Genomic DNA, 26,526 nt, shown 5'->3' on the forward strand with positions numbered 1-26,526 from the left:
ATGGGGCAGACCCAGGACAAATTAGAAGGAGGAGAACAGACCCTTGTTGAGGAATTGGAGGACTCGCACTCTGACTGTGGAGATTCAGACAGTCAATCAGATGATGTCATGAAGACAGGAAGTGCCTGTGAAGAGGAGGCTGGCAGCTCAGAGGGGAAAAAATATTCAGTGGAGCCAGACACAAAAGATTTGGATGAAAGTCACAATCAGGACTTAATAACACTTTCCAGTGAGAGACACATCAATTTGTGGGTGAGGCAGTTTACTCCAAGCGAGGTGAAACAAGAAGGAGTGCCAGGAAGTGGTCCAGGAAGAGAAGAAGGAAGAAGGGCCACTCCATTGGTTTCAGCAGGCCAAAACCGAAAAGGTAGAGTAACAACCGAGGAAAGAGCTTCGACATACAAGGTGTTGACTAAAAATAAGATTGGAGAGAAGCGTGCTGAGAAGCAGTTTGAAGTCTCATCGAAGATCAAAATGGAAGACCATTGTGAGGGCAACCAAAACAAATGTGACTTGTATGGTCATCTCCCGTCCTCTTGGGATTCAGACTCTCTAATGCTACAAATGGAAGCAAACAAAGCTCATCAAGACACTGATCTATCGAATTCACCTGCAGACACCGAGCCCAGTTTTATTTTGGAGAAGCTGCTGAAGAGAAACCGAATTGAGGCGTGTCCAGCTCTGGAAGAAATACAGGAGGTGGACACTGATGAATTGGACATGGAGCTGGATATGACCATGCCAGTTGCTGCAGCAACCGAATTCACCATTGAGGAAAGGAACACACCGGCATACAGCACCCGGAGCATATTATCATCGTCTACAATCAAAGCAACACAGGGCGACTTTGAAGTGGAAGATACTGCTGACCGTTTGACCAAAAAATCCAATTTTTGCACAAGTGATATGGTGAAGAAATCAACAAAGGCTCCAGACAACAAGGCAATCATTCCAAATAAAGGTGCTTTAAACCCGTTACAAACTGCTTTACATGAAAGAAGGTCTTGTGAGGGCAAGTCTGTGACCACTAAGGAGGCCGCGCCATCCTTTCAGCCTGCTCCACTGATAGAAAATGATGACCATACAGCAAACTCAGAACATATGCCCCAAGAAAGTGATGACCAAACGACAAACTCTGAACATCTTCCCCCGAGAACAAATGAAGATGCCAGGTCAATTTCGATCCCATCCAAGACAAAAGAAAGTTACCCGAGGCAGAATGTTCCCACGACCAACAAAGAAAATGAAACACCAGAGCAGCCTGACAAAAAATCCGTCAGGGAAAGTGATGCTGGAGTTTTAATGAGAGAAAACCCCACCGACACTTGCAGGTCGAGGCCTGTCTCTGATCTCATAAAAGAAAACATACAGCTCCATGAGAAGCGTCTCCACCAGGATTGGTCCAAGCCCGCCGAAGTCAAATGCGACGAGCATAGTCAGTCTGTGAAGGTAGCACAGATGAAGGCCACCTTTGACTCACCTCACAAATCCCCAGAAAAACGAATTGAGAGGAAGCCTTCTATCAGAAAAGGTAAGGCCTTTGCAAACTGGGGGACCACAAATAGTCTCAGTAATAACATGGATGGGACATGAGAGCATAACAGCATATATTACAGTAATGAATGAGATGCTTGAGTGGGAGCTGCTTTATGCAATTTACCATCTGCTTTTTTTTAAAGAGTTTTAGCAGAAAATTTTACCTCAACCACACACACACTCATGTGCGCGCGCACACACACACACACACACACACACAATGTTCAAATTGAAAAGCAGTATCTGAAACAAGATGGCTTTTAAAAAAGTAAATAAGCAGATATTGAAACTTTGTAAAATTATGCAAAACTCTTAATGAAAAAAACAAAATACCATTATTTCAGTATGTAAGTGCCTAAACTAAAATGCCTGAATTTTTTCTATAAAAAAGGGGTCCTTGACTGGCTCACAGGAGGACTGAGAAAATAATTCCTAAATATATTTTAGAATATCAAACTCAATCCTGGATGTTTTAATTGGGGCTAAACCGGTTTCTGACGGGCTGTAGCACACCAGTGTAGCGCCATTCTGCTACTTAATCCTTGCAGGTTTATTAACTGTTTATTGTTCTTTTGGCCCCTCTAGTGGTCAGGGGTGTCTAAGCAGATGCTTCCTTCTCTTCTGCCTTGGGCTTTGCAAGGAAGGAATGAAAAGCGTACAACTGCTCCTAAAAAAAAAAAATCGCCTTATCACAGAACTGACGCTGATTGTTTCATAAAGGTGTCAATCAAGTCCGCTGTACTAATCAGCCACCGCCAAACCGGGCAGGGGGGCGGGTGTATCTCCTAAGCAGGGAAAGCGCTCAGACAGGAAAGCAACTTGGATCAGTCTCGGGTGGATTCGTTGGACTTGCGTCGCTTTATATCACTCTTTTTCTCGGGAATATTTTCACATTTCCTCACAGAAGGTAAGTCACGTATTGTTGTTGTGTTTTAGAAATGGTTTCTGTTTGGCTACCCCGACTCCCAGAAAGTACACGCCTTATATCGATTGTACAATGAGTGGTTTTAAGCTAACCTTAGCCGGCGACGGCACTTAACCCATCTGTCAGTGGGAAGGAAATTGTTGTTCATTGGCGAAATAAAGGTTGCGGTTCGCTTGGATGTGTGATCGACGTTAATTGCGGAAGTAGGACCCGGAGCGGGGGGAAGTGAGTGGGGTGGCGAACCTTTGTGTGGCAGTAAAAACTTAGATCTGCGATGAAGCAACGGAGGCGGAGGTGCAGCAGGCAGAGAAGCCGCGCCCTGGCCCCTGGCACCATGCACCCACTAGTTTGCACCTTCACAGACGACAGGAGTTCCCCGGACATATTACGAGCTACTGGTCTTATTTTATCATAATGCCTAGTTAGAGAAGTAGCCACGACAAGTTGACAGCAATGTCATGAATCTCTGCCACACATGGTTGTCTGGGAAATGATCATCACTCAAGTCACATTCAATGAAATGAATGTTTCATTAAAGCTTCAGCGTTTACATTTTACGAGGATTCTTTAAATCTGAGAGAACATCAGTCGTCCTTAAGATAACTGACAGTCTGGATAGTCCGCTTTAAATTATTTTCACACCACAATAATTTTTTTCCTTTTATTTGCGAGGCAAAATTGGGGTCAGTGCAACTGTTCCAAACCTTTACTGGGCCAGGACATTTTACCACTTGACAGAAACCAGAAATGAATCTTAATGCACTTGACCTGACAAAAATGTCACAGGAAATGGAAATACTGTACAGGTTCGTCATGTACCTTCTACGTCTGGCGGAAGATCATGTAATTGTTTGTCATAGATAGTTGAACAAAGAGGTTATTTGTATAGATAAAACAATATATGTGAAATCTGTTCATTTCCCGTGGCACACTGGTTCGGAAACTCTGAAGTACTTTAAATTGGGCAATGATTTGCTTCTGCCACGAGTCAGTTTCACTCAATTTGTGGCATTGCTCTGTTGGCATTGTCCTTTTTGGATGTCACAACTTTTATTGCCCCCTCATCAACATTGTTTTCACAACATCCTAATTAATCCTCATTTAAAAGCTTTTGAACTGCAGAGAGCTCAGATTTCTTCTGCAGGCCCAAGAGCATAGCTAATAAAGACAGTGACTGGAAAAGTGTCAAGAGAAGAGCGTGATTTGTGGATTTTGACCCCCACTTAAAAATGCTACCGGTACTCTCGCGTTGGTGGGGTGTTGTGAGTTACAGGAGTTTCTTTGCTGAGTCCAACTTGAGGATGAATGCTGCTGACTCAGTTACTGTCCCAAAGGCTTGATAGTCGACAGCTGTGTTTAGACTCGTGAACCATTCCAGATGCACTGACTTGGAGTAGTTGTGCTGCAGTGCAAGGTCTTTGAAAGTGCGTTGACTGCCTTCCCATGGTCTGGCTATGGAAGTGGGTCAGGAAGCAAGAGGTCAACAAGAAATGCCAGGGACTTCGGTGTTGGTTGAATAGTAAACAAGACATTCTATATGTGGTTGTTGTTGTTTTTTTGTTTTTTGTCCAAAGTAGTAGTATTTGTTATTTGTATTCACCCACCTTATTCATTAATTTTCATTGACTGTTAGATTTAATTTTGCAATGTTTGTAATGTAGAATGACTACCACCAGCTGACTTCTCACGCCCTGTTGTGCATATCCCGACGTGCTGGTCCCTTTCTTCTCTACAGTGTGGTTAAACTGGATGTCGAAAGTGAGCGACACCTCATCCATGTGGGTGATGTGGTTGGGCTGGTTTGTGGATGGTCGGCAATCTTTTTGTTGTCATTCAGAATACATAGTATGCTTGTCCCTCATTACTTGCCATAGCCCAAATGGGCATGTAGGAATGTGAGGATTGGTTGAGACCGGCAGACCGGTACAACAAAGGATTAAAATATTCAAGAGTGTCTTTATTTAATCTAACACATAACACAGCGCTTTTTCCTGCAGTAGGAGAGGAAGCTGGCCAGCTTTTCCTTTTGATTGGCACCTAGTGACAGTAACCAGACCAATGTTAATGTTTGAGCGGCTCTTTTTATCAGTTCAGTTTTGTTTATCAGACCAATAAATGTGTCATTTTTTTCCCTACTATCTGTCTGATAATTATCGGTCAAAAAGTTACTATGCATCCCCTTTGTCCTGTTTTCAGTCAAAACGGCCCTCTTGAGGAAAACTACGATATGGCCCACGACAAAAATGAATTTGAAACCGCTTAATCAAATATGTCTCAGTACGCATGGCTGTTCTGCATGCTTTGTGTATATAACCTTTACCTCTTCATCACATTTCAATTGCATTAGATACTTTTTTTCTCTGTGGCATTCAGCAGAGTTGAACTTTGAGCCCATTTTGGAATCGTCTGCAAATCCCATTTCCTCTACAAAATATGAAGGTATGCAATTGCATTACTTGATACACTGTTGTGTGTGTGATGCATGTATGCTCCATCGATACTTGAATGGAGCAGATGTGTGAGTAGACCGCTTGGTAGGTGAAAGAAAAACAGCACCTTATCTCAGTGGTCCACAAAGCTCTGGAATGTAGCAAAGAATCTGATCACAATGGTGGTCTGAGGCCTTGGATACAGGAAGGGGATTTAGGTGGCGTCCCATGCAGTCTTCATGACAAAAGACGTGGGTGTGAAAGTTATCATAATGACTGGAGTGCCTCTCTCGTTCCAGTATCTAAACATTGTATGAAAACAGCGTAAGTCTCGATGCACTTGCCATGTTTTTGTTGGTAATTGAGTTTTTGTGGTACAGACACACCATAATTACTTGACTGCATGGTCTGCTAGACTAAAGAGATAGTTGGAAGAACACTAACCAATACTGTACTGTAGCAAAATTTCCAAAACAACAAAGAGGCCCCCCCCCCCAAATTGATATCTGTCAATCTATTTGCAGTTTTGCACATTCATTTACTGGATGAAGAAGAAGAAAATATCTTTGTCATGTATACACACACACACACACACACACACACACACACACACACACACACACACACACACACACACACACACACTCATTTTAAAAATTGGATCTGATGGCATTGCCAGGCCACCAGGAGCCAATTTTTGGTGGCTCTATCAGAAGCCGTACAGCCCCCCATTTATAAGTGGTGCAATACGTAAAGTTTTAGTGATTATATCATACGAAGCGTCTTCACATTATACAATGACTTTCACGACTGGCAGTTTAGTAACATACTGAAATCAAAGCATTACAATTGCACAAGTCAATATTAACGCATCAAAATTAGCACTGCCATTTCAAAAATGCTCACCATATATACAAGACACAAAATAACTAATCGTATCACAGTTGGTGAGCCAAAATTTGCATTTTGCGCCAGGAACTGCAGCGCTACTGGATGCACTTATCATTTGACACAGTTCCGTTTCATGTCACTTCAAAATAAAGTGAGAAAAGTTAAGCAGTTTACTGGAATGCCGAGAAGCCTGCTAAAATAGCGTCATGGTGCTCTCGTCTTGGTCCTTTCCTCAGGCTCTGGGGTCCTCTTTCTGTCTCCCCACATCAGGGTCAACTAACTCTGCTGTTTCAGGAGGCAGTAGGGCACTCTCTTTACTTTGGTAAAGACCAGCCAGGCTGTAATTCTCAGTAGGCTGTCACTGGGAAGCATAACACGCCTCCAATGTGTGTCTGTCTATGATATACGTCACGGGTTGTTAAACTGGTGCTTGCTAATGCTGGCAGAAACACTCCTTTGCTGACATTTTCCTGAATGTCACATTTGTGTGTATTGAAGGAGACCTATTGTCCCGGACAATTTCAAACGGGGCTCCTTGTGTAGAGTTGTCATGGTCTCCCCGTGCCTGCGTGGGTTTTCTCCGGGTACTCCGGTTTCCTCCCACATTGCAAAAAACATTCATGGCAGGCTGATTGAACACTCAAAATTGTCCGTAGGATGAATTTCAAACAGTTTCCAGATGTTTGATTAACATGTCTCATGCTTTTTGTCCAAATATCCCAGATCAAGAATAATTGTACACTTTGAAGACGCCATTGTCGTGCTTAAATTTGTATATGTTTGTCATGAAAATGAGTGACAGTTGACCGTGCCCCATATACTGCTGGGCCCAATGACAAGACTGGCTATCATTACCTTTTCAGCTCGGGAAGGAGTGAGGGCATGCAAACGAGGCAAGTGCTCACTCTTAATCTGGATACTTCATGTACAATGTTAATAATGATCGACCAGGGGTGCCAACCATTTATGACCAATAATCGAACAACAGCCATAAGGGACCCTTTTGTGAATGGAAAAAAAAAATAGTAAACTAGATGCAACACAAAACTGAGTTGGTAAAAGGAAATCACTGCCTACCTTAGTGGGAGACCTGACACAGAGAGGCAGTGATGCGTGTTAAGTGCAGAAACATCACTATGGTAGTGTGCGTGTACTCTTTTAAAATGCTGCTCCTGGCGCTCCCGGTTCAATTTCTTTAACAATGCCATCAGTGCATTGCAGATCAAACAAACTTTAAATGAGAAAAAATAAAAAGCTCTGATTCCTAGCTGCAAATGCTGACTGCTGGCCGTTAATATCTTCTTTATATAAAATAAAATTTTTATTTCCCCCTACACTCCCCCACGCTCGATAATCGGGGCCAATATTTGGCATTTTGGCAATTGTCACCCCCCAACATCTGATAAATGAAATAAGATAAGAAAATATTGGGTTATTATATATATATATACTGGGTTATTTTTGCCCTGGCTGCAGTACGGTTTCTCTGTCTGCTGTGACTGTTGTCCAGCATTGACCCGTTCACATCCGTGATCTGACTGATTCCGCATGCAGTGGGAACCTCAGTGAAAGCTGCATGTTCTCTGGTTCTCAAGCCTCACACTTGCGTGGAGCGGCAAAAAGTTTGACGGTCCAGTGAGCAGATGAAGTTAAGGCTACAGACTTTACCGAAAAATCAGTCTTCCAAAACTCACTACTTGTGACATTACCGTGAACCCATTAACGTTGTATGAATACAAGCTGTAACTCTCCGCGCAGCAGTAATTTGCCTTGCTTTGAGGCTAAAGCTAACTGCTCTCCTTTGTCACATTGCAGAGATAATTTGCTATGTCACCCACATGGCTCCGGAGGAAAGTTTAACCTTATTTTTTGTTCAAATTTCAAAGCAGATCTTCTTGAAAGATTTGGGCTGTTAGGATACTCCCATATCACTGCAGGAAGAGCTTCCTGATTGTGTTGCAATCCCTGTCCTACAGAGCCATATGTGCTTGTCCCACCCCTATTGGCTCTCATTCAGTCTCTCGCTGTGGAAAACCCATCTTAGAAAACAAGTGTCCTATCTTGCTGGACTGACATGTGCAAACAATAGAATAAATCAACCAAAACTGCAACCACTTTCACAATTTTGGCGCGTAATGGTGTCTGTTTGAGCAGACCTGGTTTGGTTTTAGTCAAGCTGTGCTTTGTAAAAAAGCCTCTAATCCACGATTGTTGCATTCTGGTTTGGAATGCTTTTTTTGTTCGCCATACAAATGTTTTTAAGTAACACTCCCCAAATCGTAGTCTTGTGTGCATTTTAAATTTACAACGCTGTCTTGTCTCTCGCAGATATGAAAGGAGTTGTACGGAAGAGCAAATTCCGTCACGTCTTCGGCCAGGCGGCGAAAAATGATCAGTGCTACGACGATATCCGGGTGTCAAGGGTCACATGGGATAGCTCATTCTGTGCGGTCAACCCGAAGTTTGTCGCCATAATTATTGAAGCCAGCGGTGGTGGAGCTTTCCTGGTTCTCCCTCTAAATAAGGTAAGATGAATACACACTAATATGCTCCATGAAGAGTGTGGTGACTGAGCATGCAATTATCCTACCCCGATGGAAATGTCAGGTTTTTGCGATGTGAAAAAATGAGACCGGGATCATTTTTTCATCAAAACATTGTTAGCCTTTGTCATCACCAATAACCCGTGCAAGTAGGGCTGTGCGGTTTAAAGCACTGATAATTTTACAGTTTAACCCCAGCGAGTCCCAGGGACTCGCTGATCAGAAAAGTATGAGCCCCATTAATGCATTTAGAGAGTCCCAAATTTCGAATTCTGAAATGGTCTACTTATTTAATTGCATATGATAATAACATAAACAACAACAATATACATTGATAATAGGTTTATTTCTTATAAACAAATGCTGCAAAAATTTAAATAATTCAGGCATACAAGATTTGTTGAGAAATAGGTTGTTTCATCCCATGGTTCAGTCTTTGAGTTCACAAATTCTCATCCGTTTACTCTGCTTCCAATGATGCAAGGCTTTCTCAAAGTCAATTTATCGCAAAAAACTATCCAACTTTAGCCGCTTCCTCTGTGATATCTCCTTAATTAACTTTTGCAACACTTGTTCGCAACACTTGTTTTAACGTTACACAACCTGGCAATCGTCTGCTTTCTGCGATGTGAAGGCCGATCTCGCCAATCTCATCTCGCGAGAACGGAAATCTCATCACGCGAGATTACTTAACGCAAGATCAAAACAACAATGGCGGCGTTTGTCAAACTGCGATCGTTGCTGGAAAAAAAGATGCATCGTAGTTTTTTTTTTTTGTTTTGACTGAGAAATTTCCTTGCGTCCCAAAAACGCACATTTGGAACTGTGCGTCCCGCGGAAAAATTGCGCGTCTAGGACGCGGGACGCAGAGGTAACGAGATGGCTGATATGGTATTCAATATAATGTATGAATTCGTGCAGGATGCATTTGGCAAAATGCAATGTTTGTGCAAGTTCATAACAGAACCTTCAAGGGTATAAATATTTGCTCCGAGTCTTTGTTTTTCCATAAACTGATGCTTTTTCCTTGTATGACTGAGTAGGGTGAGGTTGCTGCAGAAGGCCACTGTGACTCAGCGTAGCCATGCATATCGTTTCCTTCTTTTTGAACACGCCATTCCTTTCCCTCGTGCTTTCAATCTCATCCTTTGTCTCACTTATCTGAACGTCGGCTAATTTATTCCCTAATTTCCATACGAAGGAAGCTGTGGGAGGGAAGGCGGCTAAGCAAGTGAAACATTCCAGATGATCCCATTCATGTTTGGGCTTGGTATCCACCTCATTCCTGAGGACTGTGATGTTGAAACAATTTTGGGGCGAGACTTCCTGTAAATCACCGGAAGTAGCCGTGAGGCATTTATTACATCGGCTTTCATTTCCGTGAGCGGTTTCTTTGAAGGTTTTTTTTTTTTTTTTTTGCTTCTCTAAACGATCATAAGGCGTAGAAAAAAAAAGTAGTGTGTTTCCGGTAACCCGACCGACCGAGAATCTCTATGTCGAAAAAAAACTTTACGGTCGGCATTTTTTTTCAAACAACCCTCTACATTTTTGTGTAGAGGGTTTACATCGGTGCAAACTCTCGCGATATTCAAGTTGAGCGCGTGGGTCGTTTGCCCTGTCGTCTGTCAACAACATTGAAACATGGCGGCGGCCGCGATCTGCGACGACAGTTTAAACCGCGTTTTCTATGTTACAGTTGCATGCTCGGACCGTAATGTTAAGAAAATAGCATCCATTGATGTATCAAAAAAAATCAGCGAACTATTTGATGAACACCACGGGCCGAGTAAACACCGAGGGCGGAGCAGGACGTCGGCGGAGGCGGCGGCGCGCCCCGGCCCCCCGAGTCCGAAGCGGGGAGAAAACTAAATTGGTGGCGGCGGCGCCGGCCGCGGAGCGGCGGGTTCAATGTCTCCTTGTTTTATGTTTTATGGTTATTTTGTTTACATTTTTGATGGAAAAAAAGATTTAAAAAAAAATCTTTGTCCGACCTACCGACCCTATGCTGAAATTTCATGTTACCGGAAACACACTACTTTTTTTTCTACGCCTAACCCCCCATAGCATGTAAAAATGTATTGCACAGATTGGGAACTTGTTGGCAACTGTCCTAACAACTAGAACAAATTTTAGTCTTTGGCTAAAAGAACAATGTTTTGAACATGACCCCCGGGGGTGGAGAGAATTTTCCAGCGCCTACATGAGGATGAGGAGCACAAAAGATTAGGATGAAAATCTTGATTTGAAAACACAACCTAAATGGTGTGCGTGCGTCACAAGAACATTTGGTTTGATTTTGTGTTTATGTGTTTATATACTTGCTTGCAAATATTAATAGTCAAGCAACAACATTTTTCTAAACAGTTCATATGTGAGTGTGTCTGGACTGTTGCTAGGCACTATTCATTTCATTTCAGCACAAACATAAATTGTTCAACGATTCAATGTTTTAATCTTCATCTTCGTAGACAATAATAATGTTGTTGCTGTTATCATCGAGCAGGTTTTCCTTTGTTTTTAGGCGCACATACTAGGCGATGTGGTTTACCGTGCAGTGGAAAGTTCGTAGGGTTGATTTTAAGAGTAAGGATTTGGCTGGGTCACTTTAAGGTGAATTTAAGACTGTGTCCAACCTCTGTACAAAACGTGACCACCTTTATTTTTGTGTAGGTACTGATACCCCTCAGAGCTTTTGAGATTGCTCATTGCCTCACTATCTGAAGTGACAGACTTCAAAAACGCAACACTTTTTTTTGTCTTCCTCCTACCTCGCAACATTTATTAGAAGCAGGATTTAAATGTCTTTAAGATATGACAACTAGCGTTGCCTCATTGTTTAAATCTGTAACTGTCATACAAAGTGGACTTCGGCAAAGAGCTACCATGTAAACAAAACACCAATTCTGGTTCATACCGGAAGTTGTGCCCATAATCCACGCAGGGCTCATCGGCCCTTAGAATATGGTGGATGTGGCACTGGGATGTCGATACGATACTTGTATCATTAGATTAAGTTTAATTCAGTTTTTGAATCAAAGGAACAGCTTGTCCTCCCTGACCATGCTGAGGACATCTGCGTCTTGAGTCCCACGCAAGCTGTCAGTTAGAACGGCATTTAGCTCTTACAAATTAAAGCATAACATGTATGGCCTTGTGCTTATTGTGCAATACGTATATCTGTGCTTAATATACACGTATGAAGTAGTTCGAGTGGATGAAAAGTTGGATGGAGCCAAATGAAGGGCAAATTTGGAAGAAAACCTGTCGGTGTGTCTGCAAAAGACTTGAGGCAGGGATGGAACTACCTTCTGACATGACAGGGATACTAAATATAAAGCAAAATCTGCAATGGAATGGTTCAAAACTAAAGGTGTTCAAATGACCAACTCAGGTCTCATACAGACTTGAATGCAAATGAAAATCTATAGAAAGATCTGAAAACTACTGTTTACAAACGCTCTCTATCTAATCTCATTAAGATAGCTTTTTTAATACAGATGAATGGGCAGGAATTTCACTCTATACATGTGCAAAACCGATAGACGCCCCAAAAGACTTGAGGTTGTCATCACAAAAAAGGTGGTTCTACAAAGCATTAACTTTGCACGTCCTACCTTCAGCTTTTTTAAAAAAAAAAAACTTAAAATACTGTATACATTTCATTCCACTTTGGTTGTGTCTCACTTCACGTTGATTCTTCCCAGTTTTAGATCTTGATTTGAAACCTGAAATGTGGCAAAAGGTCAAAGGGTGGGCTAATGCTCTTGCAAGGCAGTGTGTCTGTTGATATGTTTATGTATATACTCATATGTGTACATAAACAGGTAATGTCCCTTCTCATGTGTTGATCAGCTGATGTTGATTTGTTGCTCAGTTGGTTGTGTCTGCATTTGCCTCTGCTGCGCGCAGTCCTGCTGACTGCAGAATTTACCATATATGGTCAAATCTGCTCCCTACCCTGACAGCCTTCCAAGAGCGTTTCCTCTCTGCCTGCTATTGGCTGCTCCACGGAGTGCCAGTCCGTGCGAATGTAGAGCGGCTGAGATGAGAGAACGCGGCTGTAGTCAGATGTCCCCATCCGCCGGCATATGTATATGTTATAATATATAAGATTGTTTCACGACTCAATTATATTTCATAATGTGGTGCTTTTCTATAATTATCTTCCAGACTGTTTTCTGCAGTGAAATCGTCGGAAATTATTCTAGCTCCCAATGAGGCAACGGTGCAGGCATTCTCAAATGTTTTCATGAGTTGTGTGGGGGGAAAAAATGTATACATCTTATTTTATAGTGGATTGTATATATCTCTGTTTTTCCATCACCATATGGTGCTCTTGTTGCGATATTCACCGCCCCTCATTTAGCGCTGTAAGCCTTTCTAGTTCTGATTGTGATTTGTCTTCTGCTTCCACCTTGTTTGTGTCCAGCGCACGGATAGGGAGACTTGTAAAAGGGGAATTTTCCATTACACTGTATTGGACAGCATCTGCATTGAAGAGACGTGTGAATCATACCTTAGGCTACAAGGGGAGGAAGTGTGCAGGCCTCTTGTGTCAATGAAAAGAATGTCCTGTCGTGCCGGATGGAATGCTGTTCCTCAAATGTGTTTTGTTTTTCGCTGGTGTGCTGCTTTGTGACATGTGCGTACATGCGCGAGTGTGAGTGAGTCAACTTTATTTTCTGCTTTCGTACTGGTTGCTGTGCAACTGGTTGTTCCGTAGGTTTCGGATCCTTTTGTTACACTGGTTATAAAAGTTATGTAATTGTATGCTGTATTTATAGCACCTTAATGTTCTCTGCTTTCACACTATTGAACTTTTGACACAAGTGCATTCACTTTCATGTCGTTTCGTTTGTTTTAATTTATTTTATTGCTGGCATTTAGAACATTTGTCGCTGATGCGCCCCGGAGACCACAGAGTTGAAATTTGCAACTCTTTAACAACCGTTAATGAACTTGTCAGAATAGAGACTGCTCCCAGACAGACAGGCCGATCTTGCACTCAACTTTGTGAACACAGCAAAAAAAAAAGGACCTCTGACCAAGAGAAGTAAAAACTTTTAATCAAGATTGGAGACAGATTTGATTTTCGCAGACAATGTTAAGTCTGCATGGGGGGCTTGGTGGAAACTCCAATTATGTTTGATGTGTTTACCTAAGTCAAAAGGTTTTAAATCTGAGCTTCGGACCCCTGTGTGGAGTTTGCATGGTTCTCCCCATGCTTGCACGTGTTTTCTCCAGTTTCCTACCACATTCTAGAAATTCCTGGTTGATTAATGGAAGACTTGAAATTTCCTTTAAGTGGGAGTACGCATCGGCCAGTATCCTATTCTGTTGGTATCGTAACGGTGAGCAAACATTTTGTGGTTTCGCAGTATTGAAACTGCAGCCCTAACATTTCTTCTTTTGAAATGTTTGGGTTCATAAAAGCCTAAAAATAAAGTTTGATTCATAACTCATTGGCCGCACGCTGCCATTGCCCTGCACTTTCCTTAACAACTCAAAAATAAAACGGCTCATACCATTAATAGAAATTTTGAGCAGTCTTGAAACTATCTGTCAAACCAATAACCGGCCCATGCCTTGGCGCAGGAAGTTGGAGGTTGAAGCAAAGCTATTAGGTTGACGGCTTGGGAATACGGCCAAAGCGTGGGAGCATTTCGGACTGAAATGCAAGGCGAGTACCATGTTGTGTAGTCCTTACACAGACCTCACTTTTATGTGACCTCACTTTATTGTGGAAGACGCCCAATAACGCCACATAGGACCTGTAAAGAAGGTAAAATTAACCAGAGAGCTAGGTCTCTGTTAATTATGTCTACTGTCAAAGTTGTGGGTTGTTTATTCCCTAAAGTGACCAATGTACGGTATATACCCGCACCTATAATTACATCACAAGCGTGCTTATTAGTTTTGTTCAGTATGGGTACCTTGCACGGTCTGACACAAGGCCACTCTAGTACTGTACTTGTACTCTTAAGTTATGGTTTGTCTGGTTTTGGTAAACTCTGATGAAGGAAACACTCTCATGAGGTGTCTTCAACACTTCCACAACTTTTCAGAGGACAAAGAACATTGGTTTTATTCCTTGTCAGCTTGGCTGAAAACAAATAACCAAAGAAACTCACAGCCATGAACCTACTGTATTGTCACGTGCTAAAATGCTCACTATGCAGGTGAAGTTGCACCAGGGCTGTTGATGCCTCGTTTAATGAATGCCTCATGATTTTGATCCAACAAACGTTCCGTTTAAAGTACATACGGAGATCTGTTTGAAAAGAGAGCGTAAGAGTAAAAAGTCGTAAGAACAATACATGCTGAAGTAAACTGCAGATAGTCTGGAAAGCGCTTTGTTACAGCTGCAGCTGTTGTGAACGCGCTATATAACTAGAGAAGCATTGCACTGCATTTAAACTGAAATGTACATTTGCGTTTTAAGTTGCCTTCCTGAAAATGTTCGAGCTAGAAGTCAAACGTTCAAGCATTTAAGAAGCTAGCCGGCCTTTAATTTGATGAACATATAAAATACTGATGACGGTTCAAACTCTTAATATATGGTCGGTGGGCATATTTTTCAGAGGAAAAAAATAACTTGGATCATACTCCCAATTTTCCCTACTTTTGGCATCTTAACATTACAACTCGAGGGTGAAAGTGAGCCCATGTGACGGCTGTAGTTGACTACGGATGAATGGCTTTGTGCAAACTGTGCTAGAGTGTTTTGAGAACTGTAATGAGACCCTCTTCCAGGTGTCCTCAGTCCGGTTGATCTGGTGTGCGCAAATTAGTTTGCTATGTACACACCTGTCCAAAGCAAAAGCGGATATTAATTTGTGATTCGAAGGTGCTATTGTGAAAGCACTTTTAGTGGTTATTTTGAGTTAAACTGTTAACATGTTTTTAAAAAAATGGCGATCTTATTCATACAGAGAGTTTTCCTGAAGAATTACAAAATTCTTTAGACAGCTGAGGGCAGATCAACAAGTGCTCTCTACACGCCGTGGAATTCCTTATTGTTTGGGGGATAAATACACCATTAACACCTCAAAGTGGGTTATATTTGACGCCCAAGCCGCCCCCCTGCTCTCATTTGTCATACACATACCTGGCTGGCTGAGTGGGCAATTTAAAAAAAAAAAGCATGTGTCGAGCTGAATTGTCGGCCAGATTTGTGTGTGTGATTGTTTTGGGTCTTGATTGTGAATAGGCCAGTCATGATAACACATTTTGTGGGTGATACATTTACTAAAGTATCCTGATAAGCAATGGTATCGTTGTTGTTGTTTTTTTAAATTAATGCCACTGATATAACTACATTTGACCATAATTTAAGGACATCCTTCACAAGCAATCGACCTTCCAATTCCCAAGAGTATTGATCATTGGCATTGAACTGTAGATAATTCACACAATATAAATAAAACAGACTGCGCCTCTGTTTACAAAAAAAAAAAAAAAGAATACAGTACATAATACACACAATCACACAGTAGTGGCAGAATATGTTCTGGTTGGACAAGGCTGGAATGGTTCATCACTACAGTTAAGAGTTGGAGAATGTGCCGCAGCCCAACAGTCAGGTAACAACCTGACTGACACAGTGTATATGGTTACATAGCTAATGGTCATGCATTTCCAGCCATTTTGGGACTGTATGAAATCAGAGACGCTCGTCAGTACTCCAGCAGTTAATTTAGCTACTCCCATGCGCTTATCTGGAAATTACCCAGAGGAGAAATGTGTTGCAAATGTGGATGCCCTAATCAGTTGCGCAGGACATTAAACAGACTTGACCCTCCCTCGTACAAAGTCCACATGCAATTGGCCTTGAGTAAATAGAAGAGTTGTTCACATAATTTTCAACACACTAGTGGCAGCACAATACTCCTAACTTGGAATGTTTGGACTGCACTCTCCCTTTTTGCCTCTAATGATTTTTTGCTCATTCATCCCAAGTCAGCTGTTTGATCGGAACTTTCAGAGGCTGAGCAAAGGAAGCGAATACATTTAAAGAAAAAGAAAGACCTTTCACATTCCTACATTTGGTCTGTAGAGACCAGTGCCAATCACAGCTCCATTTGCTCACAGACTTAACCGTTTCACTGTAACGCCACGGCGCCTGTTGTACATTTGTTCGATTTCATGAATTAAATGTGTTGCGTTTGTGCAGAATGGGAATGCGCCGCCAAACGTCAGGATGCACACAGGAGCTCAAAAGTGCAGTTAGGTTGGTATTTAACTCATTAAATGCCAAACCGTAAAAATGCATTTGCAAAAACCGAATCATTTCGTGTCAAAGAGTAAAAATGTGTTTTGGGTGTTTGTTTGTTTTTTTAATTAAAAAATATGAATCGTCAAGTCAGTGTCGCAGCTGTGGGAATGATTTCAATATGTTCTTGGTTTTACTGTTTGGTGCTTTCTACCGCCTTTATTACCGATTTGTCTTACTGTTTATTGTGCATGTTAAATTGCTCCATGTACAGCACTTTGTATGCAGCGATGGCTGTTTGAAAGTGCTCTATAAATACTGTTGTTGTTGATCAATCACCACTACATGGCAGGTGTGGCTTTGATCAGATCTTGGTCGCACACAGTGTGAGTGGGCGTGGGGTGTAGTATGGCGATCCTAAGGATAAACACTAGCAGTTAACTCGACAACAGAGCTTTTTCAATAAACAAACAAAAAAAGATGACGAAGGGACTTCCTCATCCCTGGCGAACACACACACACACACACACACACAGAGTTCATTCAACGTTCATGAAAACTTCATGCATAGGTCATGCATCAGTGCAGTGTTAATTTGCAATGAACTGTTATTTTGCAATCAAGTGACCTTTTTGTGTTGTTTATGTTGTTTCGTAGGAAAGCATTGTTTGGATGTTTGAGGTATCGCTAATGCGAAAAAAATATACAATGTGCAAGTTCTGCTTGAAATGCATCCTTTCACAAAAAACTCTTCTCAGAATTTTTCTTGGAAACGAGAATTTTCAAGAATATTACCAATGTTCGACTGCTGTTTACTAAAGAATGGTAAAAAGTTCGATTTTACTACTTTTTTTTTCTGATGGAAGAAGAGTGTTAAAGCTTTCTTTTGGTCAATTCCATGCTTTGTATAGCTAGAGAACAACATTTTCTGGAGGCTTTCAAAATGGTCAAAAATGATTGGCACGGGCTCTCTCAATTTAAGAACAACAGCTGACATTGAATGAGTTCATGTGTGCAGGTTGTTGAAATGAGAAGAACATGTCAATGACAAGTATGTAGTGTACTTTTAGAGCCAACATGCACAGACTTGTCTCATTTGTTTCATAGATGCAACTTCAGAGTCCTTAAGCACATCAAAATTTGATTTCTGCGATTTAATACAATAATTACTAGCAGAAACTTTCTGTGTGTGTGTGTGTGTACTTTTTCGTGGATGGAAACGTCTGGTTCCAAACGTATTTTCTACGATTTTAATAGGTCTGTGTAACAAAGATGGAGAAAAAAATGATCATAATAATTTTTTTGTAAGCATCTTGCAAGACGCTGCGTCGCTGTGAAGGCTGCGGCAAGTGAGCAATTGTTCTATATGAAACCTTTTTTTTTTTTTTTTTCAAAATAGATACAGGTAGTCTGAACAGGGTGTCTACGACACTCAAAAGGGCAGAGTTCTCCTTTCTTGGGTTATTCAACAAGAGCAGCATTTTCACATTTAAGGAAACTAGTAATAAAAAATGGTGTGACCGCAATGTGGTAGTTTTTTTTCTTCATTATTTTCACCATGAGATGTTTGGGATTTTATTTGAACAAGACAGATGTGGAGATGTAAGGACTGCCGGCCTTGACTGTGTCATGACGTGACTAATAACTTTCCCTAAGTACTGTCTTTCTCGGTGCTTTAGATTGAATCTTGGTTTGTGCCTGTGCAGCTCCAGTTTGAAAGCCTTCAAATCCTATTTGGCACAAGGCGAGGAGATAGATGCGGTCTAAGATTTTTGGGGCGGCCGGGGTCAGGTCATGGAATCGTCTTCCAAGTTGCCGGTGTGATCACTGGCTCCCCTTCTCTGTTTGTCAAAGTGTGCCCCAAAACAAGACACTGAAGCGCGAGTTGCCCCCGATGAACAGGACACAGTGTATGTCTGGCATGTCATCAGAGCTGATGTTGAATGCCTGAGTAAGAGGGAGGAGACATTGTAAACAATCTGAATATCATTCGACATTACTTTTGTTTTGGTATTGTCTTGCAATGTACAATTGGTCATGAAGATTGTCATGCTGTAATTTTTCTTATTTGCGTTTTTTTTTGGTCAACTACTTTTTACTCCATGACAGCAGGATCCTTTGAACTACCCTTGTTTGCAAACCTATTGAGGATTGTACTCTAGTTTTCCCATTTCAAGACGTGATCAATTGGTGGGACTGACTTAATTGCCGCTTGTCTTTACAGACGGGACGCATCGACAAAGCCTGCCCGACAGTGTGCGGGCACACTAGTCCAGTGTTGGACATTGACTGGTGCCCCCACAATGATCAGGTCATCGCCAGCAGCTCTGAGGACTGCTCAGTGATGGTAAGATCGGCTGCACATTTACACCTCTCGCTCTTCCTAACTGTGTACAAACAGCAGCACACGTGTTTTGCCAGCAGTTGATAAGAATTTCCCTGCTTTATTGCGAAAGATGAGCCTGTTGTAACCCATGCATGGGTGTGGGCCTCACTCTTTGGATTAGATTAGACGCAAAGACATCGTGGGGAGATTAGTAAACGCTCTTTTTTTCTTCTGAGGTCTTTTTATTTTTTTGATGAAGTGAGTTGTGCTTTCCTCTATTTCCTTATTTGGCCTTTACACTACCAAAAAAAGAATACAGTTGAAGTCCAGTTTTGTTCTCCCAAGGTACACATTTTTTTGATTCACAGTTGAAGGTGAAAATAAGAACGGCTGATGGTAAGAAACAGGTGCACAATTGGTACCTTTTTGTTTGCTTGTAAGGGTACAAACATGCTAGACCTGTGTAAGAATTTCGAAAGAGCCCACTATTGGATGAAATACAGGTTCAAGAGATAAACCAGGAGAGCAATTATATAGATTAGGAAAGGGGAAATTCGCAAAGTACATTTAGAGTGCTGTAAACCTCACTCACCTACTTCTCTATGGTGGCAGGGTCACTTTCAGCTTGATTTTCTTCTGTAATTGAGAGGAACAGGTTCAAGTGCTTGCTAATTGACTGTTTGGCTCTTTCTGGTCAACCGAATCTATGCTTCAGTTATGAGCCAGTGTACAGTAGGATAGTGTCCAGCTAACCAATGTTTCTAAAAAATAAGGCCATCTCCCTTCAATACTAAACGTTGATTGCTGCTGCCCCCTTGAGGTGTTTTCTTTAGAATGCATATACCAGCATTCTTTTTCTACATGAGCAATTTTAGACTCCAGTCGGGGTGTCACTATCAAATATTTTAGAATTGATTATTTCATGGATTTGGAATAAACATTTATTGCCACACGTTTCTTCCATTTATTAATTCTTTGTTGTTTATTTGTGGTCGTTTATTTGGTATTGTGTAGTGATGAAACGTAACCAAACAAACAACATTTAAGCAGCATCATTTGAAGAGGGAGTGATTTTGTACTCTCCAGCCTTTTTTAACCTGAGAGCTACTTCTTGGGTATTGATTAGTGGGAAGGGTTACTAGTCTGTTATACACTTCTGAGGTTACGTCAGGTTGTGGTTCAACTACCTGCCTTTATTTGGTTATTCATACCACAGCTGCAAATAACCATTCTACTCATAATAGATTACAATGACTTTGCTTTTTCTATAGTTTGCCAATGATGAAGTTACTGGTTTGTCACAAAATTTGACAAAAATGGTCATCATTATTTTCCAAAGTAACTGATGTGGGCAAATGTCTTCTTATGAATAAACCCAAACATAAAGCAGTCTGCTTTCATGGAATACGTACTACAGAAAAAAGACGAGAACCTGAAAGCGATGATTAATCAATCATCAAAAGGAATTGTAAATGTAATGATTGATGCATTTTCAATTCAGCGATGAATTGTGACACCTCTGGATTGTTTACTTTTTAGTCTGAAATTAGCCTTGCTGACGTTGCTCTTCGTTGGGATTTGTGACCTTTCACAGGTATGGCAAATTCCTGAGAACGGCCTCGTGGCTCCCATGTCCGAGCCCGCCGTGGAACTGAAAGGTCATTCCAAGCGAGTTGGCGTAATCACATGGCACCCCACAGCTCGCAATGTTCTTCTGAGTGCAGGTGGGAGACAAGTCTCTGGCTGCTCAAATAATTTGCCGAACATAACTTGCTATGCTACTTCATATACCGTTCTTACACTTTGGTCTTTGAGCAGTAATATATTGTCTAGGAAAAGTATGCCTCAAAATAATATCTCGAGGGACAACAATGAGACCATTACTTACATTCCTGCTCAATTACTTTCTTTACTTGCTGTATCAGGTTGTGACAACGTGATCATCATCTGGAACGTGGGCACGGGCGAGGCCATGATCACTTTGGATGACATGCATCCCGATATGATTTACAATGTTTGCTGGAATCGCAATGGCAGTCTCATCTGCACTGCCTGCAAGGACAAGTCTGTCCGTGTTATTGACCCCCGCAAGGAGGAAATTGTTGCTGTAAGAGAAAAACAAAAGGGTGGTGGGAGCCAATTTTTTTTTTTTAAGGAACAACATTTTGTATGAAATATGAACTTTTCTTCCAGGAGAAAGAAAAGGCACATGACGGCGGTCGTCCCATGAGGGCTATTTTTCTGAAGGATGGCAAAATCCTCACCACTGGTTTCAATCGTAGGAGTGAGAGACTAATCGCCCTGTGGGACACGGTATGATGTTTGATTTGCACTGCTGGTACATTTGCTCACTCTGCACTGTTTCTTATACAGTCATTGGACTTGAGGCACACCTCACTGTTTGTGCTAAAGCATGGGTGTCAAACTCGAGGCAGAGTTCAGAGTTCCAGATCTGGCCCGCCGCATCATTTTATGTGGCCCGTGAAAGCAAATCAAACATGTCAACTTCCATGATGTGTGCTAAAATCTCTACTAAAATTTAAAATTCTCATATGTAATAAATAAGAGACACCTTGTAAGCATTTTCTTGTAGCCAAACCCCTCATTACAGAAACTTAACAATAGTTGAATAAACCGTTATTATTGACTTTATAAAATGTGGTTTCAGTCATAACGGCCCTCCAAGGGAAATGGGAACTAAAATGTGGCCCATGACAAAAATGAGTTTGACACCCCTGTGCTAAAGTGAAGACGCAGCATTACAAACTTGTAATAATTTCAAATTTCCCCAGTGTGGGACAAATAAAGGTTTTCTTCTTAATATCAAATTTAAGCATTGGCATTATAGCATTTTATGAGACTTGTAAAGTAAATTGGCAAATCTGCTTTTTAGGCAATTTAACCAATCAACCATTATGCATCGCCACAATTCCTAGCCTTTCATAAAAGAGCCTCTATTGTATGCTTATGTATTATTTCCAGAAAAACTTTGAGGAGCCCATGACAATGCATTGCATGGATGCCAGCAACGGGGTACTCTTGCCCTTCTATGACGCAGACACCAACATGGTTTACGTTTGTGGAAAGGTATGTTCGGATTTATCAAACCTATTGTCTTAGAAATTTAGAACTCCCATTTTTTTTGGTCTGTTTGTTTTTTGACAGGGTGACAGCAGCATCCGCTACTTTGAAGTGACAGATGAAGATCCATATGTTCACTTCCTTAACAGCTTTGTCTCCAAGGAGTCTCAGAGGGGCATGGGCTGCATGCCAAAGAGGGGCCTCGATGTCAACAAGTGTGAAATTGCAAGGTAAGGCCTTATAAAGCATGCAATTTATACCCTCACCACAAGAGAGCAGAAGATGGTCATTAAACAGTCAAATACATTTTTTCCCTTTCATTTATATTTAACTTTAGGTAATAGTTAACTTTGTTTATTACCACCAGGTTCTATAAACTGCATGAAAGGAAATGTGAGCCTATCGTGATGACTGTACCAAGAAAGGTGAGTGCGTGGTCACCCTTCCCAAACACTTGTCGGCGCTCAGCCAAACTAACCACCGCACTGACTTTATCTCTGCCCTCGGCTGTCAGTCTGACCTGTTTCAGGATGACTTGTACCCTGACACGTCTGGGCCTGACTCGGCCCTGGAGGCCGAGGAGTGGTTTGAGGGGAGGAATGGTGACCCCATCCTAATCTCTCTCAAAAATGGCTACGTTCCAACCAAGTCCCGTGATTTCACGGTTGTCAAAAGGAACATTTTAGATGCCAAGGTGCCCAAGAGCACAGAGAACTCTTCCTCGGCCCAGAATGCATCGTTTGTGAGTATTGCTGCATTACAGTTGCACACACTATGATTTGCACAAGGCGTACGGTACCTCGTTTCCAGTCATTTATTTAATTTGGCAGGGCATCACACTGGAGTTAGTAGTTGTGCTCTGCATTGCAATCGTGGCTCTGGCCTTGTGGTGTTGAGTTTTGTGTACTCTATGCCACGGTCCAAAAACACTGGCATCTACGTGACTTGAGTGGTTATGGGTGTCATGATCAACCTTTTGTTGATCTGTCAACGGTGTACCCTCCCCGTTTCTCAACTCTACCCTGAACAGGATGAATGCATGTATGGATGTTGAATCCAGACTGCGTGAGCAGTTGTTTGCAAGATATACTGCGGATAGAAAATGTCCCCTGTTTAAATGCCAGGTTTTTGTGAAAAAAAAAAGACACCAGGATAAATCATTTCCTCAAAAGTGAATATCTCATGCCTACTCCATGTTTCATGCTCACAATTTCACCAAATATTTTTAACTAGTATATTTCTTGATCTTGATCTCAATTTACAAATGACGGTGTCTGCCGCTGGCTCTGAACCACAACAGTCATCTACCTCAGACCTTTCCCATAAGCCTGTCTGTAGTGTGCTCTTAAATCACAACCCACTTGGCTTCAGAGCCACTTTCTGTCAGGTCATGACTCATCAAATTTGCCACATTTTGAAATGCTTGCATTGATCAGAAGAAATCGTCCCTCGCAGATAAATTGTGTCTTAAGATGGTGTGAAGTTTTTCTTTTTGTTTTATCTGCAATGTAATTGACCAATCCTCAATTTATAGTGATTAGTCCCAAGCTTTACACACTATCACACGTTAATGTTGGCTTGTCTTGGACACTTTATGTCATGGGGTTTCTTTGACAAAAAAATAAATAAATGTTGATGTTACTGTACCCACAGCAGTCGGATGCCAAGCTGGAAGAGATTTTGAAAGAAATCAAATCCCTCAAGGACCTGGTCAGCAGTCAGGAGAAGCGACTTGTCACACTTGAAGAACAAATGTCCAAACTTGCTATTTAGGGACTCTTTGCCCGACCTGCTACAATCCACCCCGTTCCACTGGCTGGGAGGACGACACAACCAATCACAGCCTAACTCCATGACAGTGTTTCGTTTGGGGCCTGTCTTCGCGGCAATCCCTCGCAACATTCCAGATGAACTTTTCCTAGCCAGACCCAAACCCTCTGCATAACACAGTTGGAATAAGGACATGTGGCAACTTTTGCAGGAACTATTCCTCCTTTTTTCCCCCCCTTACAAAGAACTGTTCCTCTTTCATTCTGTGGCTTTTTTTTAAACTTGTATAACACGTCTTACACTATCATTTCCCTTTTTTTGACAAAAGGGTGAAATAATTTCCAATAAAACATTCCATATTTTTTCCTTTTATATGTTTTGTTGCCATACGACAACATTGGAATGGCGATAAACGGAACTATTTGCTTGCATAATGCTCACTTGGATGACTTTCTTGATGATTGAGGCTGCACAAATCAACATTTACCTATCTTGTTCTTTTGTCCTATTTTTCTTAATGTCACATGCATTCCTGTATGCTTGGTGCGTTAAATGAAAATGTGCTCCTGTTATTTTAATGTGCAGCCCCCAAAAATAACGCATTCCTCAATCACTAGAGCTCTCCTTGTCTTCTGGGAGAGGTTCAGGCACATTCCACACACAATAGTCGCGTGTGATAAGATCATTGGTTGCCTTTGAGCATCGCCAACAATGAAAAGAGAATGTGACATTGCATAATTGGTCATCAAATTGAAGATTGCCACAGAAAATTGCTCAAGTTGATTAAAAGAAAAAGTAGATTGTGTGACTGTGTGCCTAATGTCTTTGGCCTTTCTAAATGTCAGCCTGGACATTCCGTTTTTGCTTAATGGGGGTGGGTTGTTTGATTATTCATTGTAAGGTTTTTTTTTCAGCCTAATCTCATTCCAGTTGTGCTTATGTCCCTCTTCGTGCATCCACTTTTTTCCCTCAATACAGTACAGGAACCCCTGGTGAGTTAATAGAAAAGATCCATTTTCATAATTTTCAATCTGCTTCCCATTGGGAAGAAGAGACGGGTAAAAAGTGTTTGTCACTCGCTTTCGATATTTGTTGCCTCTGTAAAGCCCTGAAAGTGCCATAGTCGCGACTGTGCAGATGTCTTGTAGAGGACTGCTGTGTATTTGCGTGTGTAGTTCAAGTCACGTAGTAAAAGGAAGATATGAAACTAAACGGTGCCGAAACGTGCAAGTTCATCAGACTTGGGATTCTCCACAAGTCTGTTTCCTGGATGACATCTTTACTTTGAAACATCTCATAATTACAGCAAGTATTATTGCGCCTCATTTGGAATAGCAGTATAACATTACAAGCCATTAAAAAAATAAATAAATAAAGGGCCAGTATTGGTGGGTGGAATTTAGTGGGACATGACGATCTGGTGCTTTGCTTGCACTGTTGGCACCTGAGCTCGGTTTCTTAGAAAGGTAGTATAAAATAACTAATCCAAAGGGACACTGTAGGTTGGAAATTGTTCAGTTGAAAGATTTATGTTTGTATTAAGGTCGAGAAAACGAGTGCAAGCTGTGTTAATGATGTTTTGTGTGTGTTTTTTAATTTCATTTCCTTTGCTTTGTTGCTGTGCCGAAGAGGGTTTTTTTTTGTTTTGTTTTTTAGGGTTGGTGGGTTTTAAATGTTTCTCCTTGTTTGTGTTCCCTGCACCTTGCCATTATGTAACCTCTGTTATACTGGAGGCCGTGTATGAAAATCAAAGCAAAATCAAGTGAAAACGAACCAGGTTAAAACCTCACGCCGAGGTGTGCTCAGCATTTTTATTTTTCTTGCTTCAAGTATCAAAACATTGATTCCAAAAAAAATAAAGACTTTTTAAAATGAGCTTGTGTGGGTGATTTGATTGAATGCAATCAGTGACGCTCCTTTAAGCAGTTGAGGTGATGAACCTTGGAAATGTCACTGCAATGAACTTTCCACGTTGGCTTTTCTGAAGTCAAATTTGATTCAACCTATTAGCCCCCTTAGTTTGTACATCCACTGGAATTAGCCTTTATTTTCAAAATTACATGTATTTGTGCTACTAGTCAAACCTAATACATGATTTAAGTGACCTGTTTTTGTAGTATTTAAAAGTGACTGCTGTAGTAAGTGTTGCATGTAATCTTGTGCTAGTTGCATGTTTCAGTGGAAAGTTTTACAAAATTGCCACCTTGATTTCTGACCCATCACATTAAGTAAGAAATGACCCAAATACAGATTCTTCATATGTTGCGATAAGTGCTTTTCTAAAAGCCTTTCAATTTAAATGTTGGCTCTGTACACGTGTTTTGGGATGAGAGGCTTGCTTTCTCCCTGTACCGGTCATGTACGCACTGCAGAGACGGGCTGTAATCAAGGCCATATAATTAGAGAGACACAGAAGGTTTGGGAGTCACCCCACTGCGGACAGAAATACCCTGAAACATGGGCCTCGTGTACCAAATGCAACGTAGTCATTGTAAAGTGAAGTATAATCAGCCGAACTATTAATTGCTTACATGAGTCCCTGTACTGTAAAGCAGTAGTGCATCATGCTCTACTCAAATTGGTGTTGTCTTGTGCATGTGCAGAAATATTCCTTTCTACATACATTCCCCTGTATTGCACTTGGGAGAAAAAGAAATGCAGAGAAACAATTCGATAGGACCTCTGCCAGGGGATTTGAGCCCAAAAGATGATCCCTTTTCGGTCGGACAACTTCAAAGCCACACCGTGCTGTTTGGTGCCTTTGAATCATCATGGTCACTTTTTTTTTTTTCCATTCTTATGGCGCCCCTGTA

The 26,526-nt window shown here is 41.4% G+C and overlaps 1 protein-coding gene across 2 annotated transcripts; it reads left to right on the plus strand.

Annotated features, from left to right (window-relative positions):
- On the plus strand, positions 1 to 25,588 carry coro1ca (coronin, actin binding protein, 1Ca). Of its 2 annotated transcripts, none has more exons than XM_086111048.1 (11): positions 1 to 1,531; positions 8,110 to 8,306; positions 18,761 to 18,883; positions 20,457 to 20,586; positions 20,788 to 20,969; positions 21,056 to 21,175; positions 21,845 to 21,949; positions 22,028 to 22,173; positions 22,311 to 22,368; positions 22,458 to 22,685; positions 23,597 to 25,588. In XM_086111048.1, exons 1-11 carry the CDS (start codon positions 1 to 3, stop codon positions 23,714 to 23,716), a joined length of 2,940 nt encoding a protein of 979 aa, XP_085967174.1. In that variant the 3' UTR covers positions 23,717 to 25,588. The 2 variants fall into 2 exon arrangements, with proteins under 2 accessions (XP_085967174.1, XP_085967173.1); XM_086111047.1 differs by lacking the exon at positions 1 to 1,531 and adding an exon at positions 2,314 to 2,443.
- Positions 25,589 to 26,526: the final 938 nt, after the last annotated feature.

This window comes from Hippocampus guttulatus, chromosome 5, assembly GCF_054856545.1.
Source record: "Hippocampus guttulatus isolate MCC_2025c chromosome 5, RoL_Hgut_1.0, whole genome shotgun sequence".
Classification (NCBI taxonomy): domain Eukaryota; kingdom Metazoa; phylum Chordata; class Actinopteri; order Syngnathiformes; family Syngnathidae; genus Hippocampus; species Hippocampus guttulatus.

Coding starts and splice junctions, on each gene's coding strand:
- coro1ca (XM_086111048.1), top strand. CDS start 1: ATGGGGCAGACCCAGGACAAATTAGAAGGAGGAGAACAGACCCTTGTT. Junction 22,174..22,310: donor AACAAGTGTGAAATTGCAAG/GTAAGGCCTTAT, acceptor TATTACCACCAG/GTTCTATAAACTGCATGAAA. Junction 22,369..22,457: donor TGATGACTGTACCAAGAAAG/GTGAGTGCGTGG, acceptor CTCGGCTGTCAG/TCTGACCTGTTTCAGGATGA.